Source organism: Stegastes partitus, unplaced genomic scaffold (assembly GCF_000690725.1).
Source record: "Stegastes partitus isolate 25-593 unplaced genomic scaffold, Stegastes_partitus-1.0.2 Scaffold2353, whole genome shotgun sequence".
In the NCBI taxonomy this organism is placed as follows: domain Eukaryota; kingdom Metazoa; phylum Chordata; class Actinopteri; family Pomacentridae; genus Stegastes; species Stegastes partitus.
Window position 1 is genome coordinate 57,143 of NW_007580084.1, and position 9,453 is coordinate 66,595.

Here is a 9,453-nt window from a genome sequence, read left to right on the forward strand (position 1 = left end):
GGAGGAGGAGGAGGAGGAGGGAGGAAGCTGTCGCCTGTCAGAGGGGCATCAACCTGAGCTGTCATGGATAAATATCGACCAAAGAGACCCACCACCCTGGCTCTGTTCCCACAGCTGCCACAAGCCGGCACCCAGGTAGGGAGGCTGGCTCACCCCCGTGGCCCTTCGAGGTCCGGGGAGGATGCTGGGAGGCAGCAGTGGATGAATAACTGGGTTACCGTATGTGTGTGTGTGTGTGTGTGTTGTGTGTTTCCTGGGAGGATTCAGGATGAGGCAGCGCTGGCTGGTTGTGTGTTCAGCGCTGGGTGTGTGTGTGTGTGTTTGTGTGCTGGCACCGGGTCAGATCTGGAAATGCTGCAGCTCCAGTAAACACCGTCCCGTTGGTTCTGGCAGGTTTCTCAGCAAACACCTATTTTTAGATGGTCAATATTCATAAATCAATCCTGGATCGTGTGGCTGCTGGCGGCGGCGGCGGCGGCACAAGAGCAGCTCGGGGTTAAGTGACTTGCTCAAGGACACTTGGACAGGCTGTTGAAGGGATTGACCCTGATTCTGCTGTTTAAATCGGAGCCGCTCTGCCATCTTGTGAAATATATCCAAGTATGTTTAATGTAGGTCTGCTGTACTGACCTACAAAGCCGGAGCAGATACACGACTACACATTTTGTACAGACTAGAATAAGATTTTACAAGTCCTGCCTTCCAAAATCACAGTGTTACACCATAGAAATCTGTATTTTATTACAGATAAACAGCATACATTGTGAAATAAACTAGAAGACAGAGGCTAAACCCATTTTTTTCCTCCCGTGTTCTGGTTTCATTTTCAGCTCAGTCATCCATTTGTGCCAAGAAGCTAATTTAATAAATGAATCATGAATCAAATCCATGGAAATATGCAATTTAAAAGCAGCTTAATCAAACAAAACCACATGAAATCCACCAGAATCAGTGCTAAAATGCTAGTTTTGAGCTTTCAGGCGCAGTAGTTTTGTCACCCTTCATTCTACTGAACAATTTAAGATTTAACTTTTGTCTTTATAATTTGCTTTTAGCTTCTTTAAAACAAAAAAAGCACACATCAATTAGGTGTTGCTAATCCCTCTTTAGTTAATATCTTATCAGCCAGAAGCACTAAGCTAGTCTTGCTAGCTTTCAAAAGGACTAGTTTTGTTTCTTTCAGAAGCAGAATTTAATGTTTAGCATTTGTGGTTTTGTCACAGTTTGTGCAACCCCACAAATAAGATAAAGCTGTGTTCAAAATTATATTTAAGAAAGAGAAGTAACGGGATCTAGGCCTAAAAGCGAGCTAAAGCTATGAGAATGATTAAGCTAAACCCAGTTTAGCCTCTTTTCCTGTGTTTCTTCTTCAGCTCTGTTGTTTATTTATCAAAAGAGGCTATTTTAATAAACTAATCATGAATGAAGTACATTAAAATGTGATTTAAATGCAGTTTAAGTACACGAAATCCCATGAAATCCCCTTGAGTCAGAGGCTACATTGCTACGATGCTAGCTTTCATAAGGATTAGCTTTGTCATTTTCTTTTCTCCGGCACAATTCAAAATGTAGCTTTTGTCTTATTTATGTGCTTGAACAAACACAATTACTCAGATTTTGGAGCATCTATAAAATACAAAAATGGTGGAAAATATGTTTTGCTAATCCTTCTTTAGGTAATACCATGTTAGCTGCAAGCACCAGTTTATGCTAATTAGCTTTCAGAAGGACTATTTTTTTTAAAATTCCTTTGTACAATACAGCTATAAAATAAACTTTTTTTTCTTATACATGCTTTAACAAACACAGTTACTGGTATTTTGGAGCTTCAAAACAGATTTTCAGATTCTACGTAACACAAAATGATGGTAAATTAGGTATTGCTATTTTTTCTTTAGCTAATATTTTCTTTCTACAGTATATTGTAATAGTTTTTGTTTTATTTTTGTGCTTTAACAAACACATTTGTACATATATTGAAGCATCAAAGTAAATTTTTGGATTATTTAAAAATATGGGAACGTGAATAAATTAGTTTTTGCTAATATCTTGTCAGTCGTAAGGACTAAGCTAGGCTAGCTAGCTTTCAGAAGAGCTTGTTTTGTTTCTTTGTTTGTATAATTTAAGATTTGCCTTTTGTTAGATTGTCACTGTTTGCTAAACCACATAAATAAGTCAAAAGCTAAATCACAAACAATGTCGTTAAAAGTAAATTAACAAAACTTGTTCTTCTAGCTAAAAGCTAACTAGCTTATTGCAGTGAGTACATTCCTTTAAGGTTATGGTTTAGGCTTCAGTATCTAAGGATCTGTTTTATCCACATGAATAAGAGAAAAGCCAAATCTAAAATTGTTTTGTAAAGCAACCAAACAGTCCTTACAAAAGCTAACTGACTAAATGCTAACTTAGCAGCACAGCTTTTTACTTGATGTGAGTTTATGTGATTAAATTGCCTTTACATCAAATATTTAAATGCATTTCATTCATGATTAATTTAAAACTTTAAGTAGCTCTGGTACAAGTGGAAGAAAGCTGCAGTAATTTTTTTTAGATTTTGTGTAACAGTTATTAATAAAAAAATAATAATAAAATTAAGGTTTTGCAGCTTGTTAAAATATTCTCTGTGTATTATTTATAGAATAGAAGAATTAATCCTTTAGGAAACACATATGGAAATGCAAGATTCCCCAAAATAATAATTTAATAACATATTAAACCAAATGAATTCATTACATTAGTATAGGAGTTTTTATTTGTCACATGTGCATACAGTGTGTGCAGTGAAATGCAAAGTGACAATAAGACATAACAAAAGAACATTTTTTAAAAAGCAATAGAAAAAACTGCATATAACAATAATTCCTTGTCATATAATTCATCATTTAGAAGCTGTTATGACTCCCAACAGCCCACAACAACAGTATTTTACTAACGTTACGGTCTGTGGTGTCCATGGAGATGTAAAATGACCACATAGAGACATGACAACCACAAAAAGGCGTCCTGTAAAGCCTTCTCAGGCCTGTGTTCAGTGGATTGTGTTTGTGGATGTGCACACACAGTGATAGCAGTGACGTAACGGTCCACGTCCCCTCAGGCAGAGCTCAGTAATGAGTGCTCTGTGGAGGCAGCAGTGTCTTGGTGTGTCCCTTTAAATGAACTGCATCCTGTTTACTGGGTCACTTCATATCAGCAGAGTCACTTCAGCCTCACCTGCATCTACAAATCCACGACTCCAGCCTCTGTGTGTGTACATTAAAGTGAAGCTGTCCTCATTAACAGGCCGTTCAGCAGTCAGTGATCTGTGATGTGATGCAGGAGGCCGATGTGCTGACAGCAACGTGTAGAAGGTTAATGTGCCTCCGGTTCGGTCTGAGCATGAGCTTAGTGCAGAGAAACCTGCTGCCTTTAATACGGCAGCACTGAGACGAGCTGGAAGCGGCTCTCAGTGGATTAAAGGCACAGAGCTGCTGCACACACTCGCCGTTATCCTGCTTCAAAGACGTTGTGGTGTGTGATCGATGAACCTGCACACCTACACTGGAAGAACTCCTCAGAAATACACGACACTAATTATTCTGTTTAATGGGAGAGAATATTGGTTGTTTTGTGTCTCTTTGTTTGTTTTATTTCTCTTTTTGTATTTGTTCAGTGATGCAAAGACGTAATATGACTGCAGAGAGACAGAAAATAATCACAAAGAGACACAAAAGGACAACAAAATACATAAAAACCCAACATGGACACACAAAACAACCTCAAAAAGGTGCAACACGACCACTATGAAGGATCACAATGTGCAGAAAAACTAATAAGGAGACACAAAGTAAGCACAAAGAGCACAAAACCACAAAATAGAGACACAAAGTGACGACAATTAGGCAGAAAATGGCCACAAAGAGCCACAAAAAACAACAGGGAGACACAAGATGGGCACAAAGAGACACGAAGTGTTTACAACGAGACACAAAATGACCGTTAAGACACACAAAATGACCACAAACAGACACAAAATGAGCACAAAAAGACGATGACGGAGACATAGGAAACAATGAGAGGACAGAAAATGTCCACAAACAGATAAAAGATGTTGACAAAGAAACACGAAGTGACCACAAAAAGACACAAGACAATGACGGAGACATAACAGACCAAGAGAAGACAGAAAATGTCCACAGAGACACAAAACATCACCAAGAAGGGGCAAAAAACATCCACAAACAGACACAAAATGATGACAAATAGATACCAAAAACAAAAAGAAAACACAAAATGTCCACAAATAGACACAAACCAATGACAGAGGCATGAAAACAAAAGAAGATAGAAAATGAGACACAAACCAACCACCACACAACATGACCACAAAAAGGCACAAAACAGACGCAACACGACCTCTGACAGACAAAAACAATCTCCACCAAGACCTACAAAGTAATGATGGACACAGAAAATGTCAAGAAAGACACACAAAACAGTGACAGAGGCACAAAAAAGCAACAAGAAGGTAAAGAGTGACCACTAAGTAACACAAAACAGCCAAAAATAGACACAAAATGACCATTAAGAGACCAAAAATGTCCACAAAAAGACACAAAATGATGACAAAGAGACTTGAACAACAACAGAGACACAAGAAAATAACAAGAGGGCAGAGAATGTCCACAGAGAGACACAATATGACCACAAAAGTGACACAAAACAGCCAAAAATAGACACAACACGACCAATTAAGGGCTACAGGAGTTCTGTTTGACATCTTATGGCGGTCGTCTCCGGTTGAACCGTTGTGTGTCTGCTTGTTGTGTTGTGCCGGGTGTGAAGCTGATCTTTAGTGTGTTCTGGAACAGTGTGACAGTGAAACGTCCTCAGTGAGTGCGTCTGACTAGAGTTACACTGTGGAAGCAGTTTCTGCTGAACACAAGGAGACTAATGTGTCCAGTCCTGACCCGCTGCACACAGGAACAAGTCCACATATGAGGCCACAGCTACGCCTGCATGTCGCATCGATCGCGTCCTGCTGGCATCAATCACGTAACACGCGTCGATGGAAGCTGCTGTGTGATGTGGAGCCCTGTGATTGGCTGCTCTGGTGGCCAGCTGGACTCCCCACAGGACCTGGATTAGTCTGATGAGCCCCCAACGTTCGACTGTCAGCTCCATTCTGACTGCGGTCGCCTCCGAACTAATCCGCTAATTCTGACTCCTGAAGTCAGCGTGTGTCCAGGAGCTGCTCAGGTGTGTCGCCGTGTGTGGCTGGTGTGTTCGACAAACGTGTTCGACTGCAAAGAGACGCAAAACAACTACGAGGAGACACAAGACGTTTACAAAGAGGGACAGCGAACTAAACAGAGACACGAAAAACAAAAAAGAGACACAAAAATATCCAAAAAGAGACACAAAACAACTGCAAATAGACACAAAACTTTTACAAAGAGGCACGAGTAACGAAAAGGACACAAAAAAACAAAAACGAGACACAAATATATCCACAAAAGACACAAAACAACTACGAGGAGATGCAAAACATCTACAAAGACGGACAGCGAACTAAACAGAGACACTAAAAACCAAAAAAGAGACACAAAAACAACCACAAACACACACAAAACTTTTACAAAGAGGCACAAGTAACGAAAAGGACACAAAAAAAACAAAAAACAAAAACGAGACACAAATATATCCACAAAAGATACAAAACAACTGCAAGGAGACAAAAACAGAACCATGATCGCAACAAAGGGACACAAGAAGACACATTATAACCACTACGAGACACAAAACAACCACAAAAAAAGAAAATTACCACAAAGAGACAAAAAACAACCACAAAGACTCAAAACATGACTGCAAAAAGACACAAAACAACAGCAAAGAGACACAACAGAACTACAAACAGACACTAAATGACTCAACATTGCCACAAAGTGATACAAAACAACAACATAGATGCAAAAGAGTCAAAAACAGACACAAAATGACCACAAAGAGATGCAAAAACAACCACAAAGAAACAAAAAAAACCCCACAAAGAGACATAACATGACTGCAACAAGACACAAAACAACCACAAAGAGACACAACAGAACAAAATGAATACAAAGAGATGCAAAAACAACCACAAAGGGGCTTAAAAGACTGCAAAGAGACACAAAATGACCACAAACAGACACAATATAACCACGAAGAGACACAAATAAACTGCAAAGAGACACAAAATGACCACAAAGAAAGAGAATATGACTATAAAGACACAGAAAATGACCAGAGACACAAAACAGCCACAAAGAGAAACCATTTGAGCAGAAAGACACACAAAACAACCACAAAGACACAAAATGACCACAAACAATCCAATAATTTCACCCAAATAAACACAAAGCAGCCACCGACAGACACACAAGGCCGGCTGTGGCTTCAGACAGAGCGGCCATGTTGAGGAGCAGCATGTGAGTTTGTTGGTCATGGTGCTGAGGAGGAGGAGGAGGAGGATGAGGAGGAGGAAGATGAGGAGACACACTGGAGCTCAGGGAGGGAACCTCTCCAACCCAGTTCCTCTGGTGGTGATAAATAATGGAGCGGCTGAGTGCAGCCTCATGCTGCCGCTAACAGAGACAGGACGCCGTCGATTCAGCATCATGAGGAGCTGCTGCATCGATCTGTTGTGTCTGTGCGCTGTCATTAAAGTTCATTTTGAATGGGAGGAGTCTGCAGCGCGGACGCGACTAATCGCTGGATTCATCACGGACACGCTTTAGTCTCGTTCAGTTTTTGTTTGACCAAAACCAACAGGAATTAAATGACTTAAATTTGTCAAAAACTAAATCAAGGCGCCACAATTAACACTGAAACATCAGAGTCCAGGTCAGCTGTAGATGCTCTTGTGTTCACAGGATTCCTGGAGACTGACTGTAAAGGTTAAAGACGCTCAGCAGCAGCAGTGTGGAGTCTTTATGGAGCTGCTTGTAAATGCTGCTGGGTTTGTTTTCTGCTGAGCAAACATATATGACAGCACGGAGATGTAAAACGTGACACAAAACAATGCAGACGCACAAAAAACAGCCACAAAGAGACACAACATGATGACAAAAATACATCATAAATGACCCCGAAGTGGCACAAAAAGGCCGACAAAGAGATACAAGATTCCCACAAAATGACCAGTGGGATACACAAAATGTTTACAAAAAGGGACTAAACAACAGCAAACACAAAACAGCCACAAAGAGACACAACATGATGACAAAAATAGATCATAAATGACCCCGAAGTGGCACAAAACAGCCACAAAGAGATACTAGACAACCACAGAATGACCAGTAAGATACACAAAAAGAGACTAAACAACAACAAACACAAAACAGACACAAAATAAAGATAAAGACTGACCCCAAGGAAACACAAAATGATGACAAAAACACCACAAAAACACACAAAATGACTACATATAGACATAATAAGGGACCACAAAGACACACAAAAAATCTATAGAGACAAAACAACCACAAAGAGACACAAAATATTTGCTAAGAGACACAAATCGACACAAAAACACCATAAAGACACACAATAATGATAAACAGCCACAAAACCACCAATAAGCGCTCCAAAATTAGCACAAAGACACACTAAACCACTACACATATAATTGCAAAAGAAAATTCTGGCGACAACAAAGGTAATGACCACTAAGAAACACAACATGATGACAAAAATAGACACAAAATGACCACGAAGTGACACAAAACAGCCACAAAGAGATACAAGATTACCACAAAATGTTGACAAAAAGAGACTAAACAGCAACAAACACAAAACAGACATAAAACAACCACTTCTAGATAAAGAGTGACCACAAGGAGACACAAAATCCTCACAAAAACACACAAAACATCCACAAAGAGACATAAAGCAACAAAAACAAAGACACACAAAACAATCGCTGAGTGACATAAAAACCACCACACAAAGACATGAACCATTGAAGGGACAAAATAAACACAAAGAGACACAAAATGACTACATATAAACATAAAAGGTGACCACAAAGACACACAAAAAACTACAGAGACAAAACAACCACAAAGAGACACAAAATGACTAGATATAGACAAAAAAGGTGACCACAAAGACGCACAAAACAACCACAAAAAGACACAAAATAACCACAAAAACACACAAATTAACCATAAAGACATACAAAATAATTGCTTAGAGACACAAATCAACTACAAATAGACAAAAAGACCAGAAAGACACACAGAATAATGACAAACAGCCACAAAACCACCACGACGAGCCACTAAATGAGCACAAAGAGATGAAACAACTACACACATGATTGCAAAACAACATTTTGGCGACTACAAAGGTAGTTGTTGTAGTGTGTGAAGGGGTTTGTGTTTTTGTCGCACACATAACACACTCGACAATGTATACAAAAGTACAACGCTAGCCTGAAAACAACAACACCAACGTTACCGGCGGTCAACAAACACACCTGTAACTCCACCTGGTGGAGCAACCAGGTACTACAGCAGCACGCATGTCCCTCGTCTCTTGCCTGATTGGTTCATATATTTTAAATCAGATAAAATATAACCACTAATTACTGGCTTAACGGTGAATCATTAGCATCCTCTGTCTGACATGAGTGTGAACGGAGTCGTGACAGCAGAGCTTTGGAGGCTCAGTTCTTATCCTCCACTGCAGCTCAGCCATCAGAAACAGGGATGTGCTTCATCCAGACAGAGAGGCTTTGATTCACACACTCACACACACACACTCACACACACACTGTAGCCATGGCAACCGAACAGGGTGTGCGACAGGGAGGGCGGCTGCACGATGGGATGTCAGCGTGAGTCAGCAGCTCTGCCCGGCTCGCGTGACGTCGCGGCTGACTGCTCACTTCCTGGTCGATGCTCCTGCCTCTTCCTGGCAGTGATGTCATCAGAGCGAGACGGAGGCGCAGGGAGGGCTCAGGCTGGGTGGTGTTAGGATGAGGCTTGGTTATGTCTAAAGGAGCGACTGTAAGGCAGCGAGGGGGTTTAGTCTGATGTGATGCCAACAGGACTCCACCCTGTGTGCTGAGTGACACAAAATGGTCACAAAAAGACACAAGATGGCCACAAAGAGACACAAAACAACCACAAAGAGACAAGAAAAACCACAAAGACACACAATAAACCCCAAATAGAGCCAAAACAACCACAAAGAGACACAAAATGACCAGAAAGACATGCAAAATGATCACAATGAGACACAAACCAACCGCTAACACAACATATAAATGCGTGTGTGTCTGTGAGTGTGTGTTTGTGTGGTAGTTGTTGTTCTTACACTGCTGTTGTGTCTCTTTTAACTCTGTCCAGGACTCCATCAACAACAACTCTTTAGGCAAGAAGGACAGCTGGAAGGACTCCCACTCTTCCTCCCCACACATCACAGGTA

The 9,453-nt window shown here is 40.5% G+C and overlaps 1 protein-coding gene across 1 annotated transcript in view; it reads left to right on the forward strand.

The window, feature by feature from the left end:
- Positions 1-63: 63 nt before the first annotated feature.
- LOC103374780 (CCR4-NOT transcription complex subunit 3-like) overlaps positions 64-9,453 on the forward strand; it is a gene marked incomplete at its 3' end in the record, with an annotated part of 10,593 nt that continues 1,203 nt past the window's right edge. Inside the window, exons 1-2 of the mRNA XM_008304929.1 lie at positions 64-135; positions 9,375-9,450. Of these exons, the coding sequence (XP_008303151.1) occupies positions 64-135; positions 9,375-9,450 (148 nt within the window). The remainder of the gene's footprint in view (positions 136-9,374; positions 9,451-9,453) is intronic.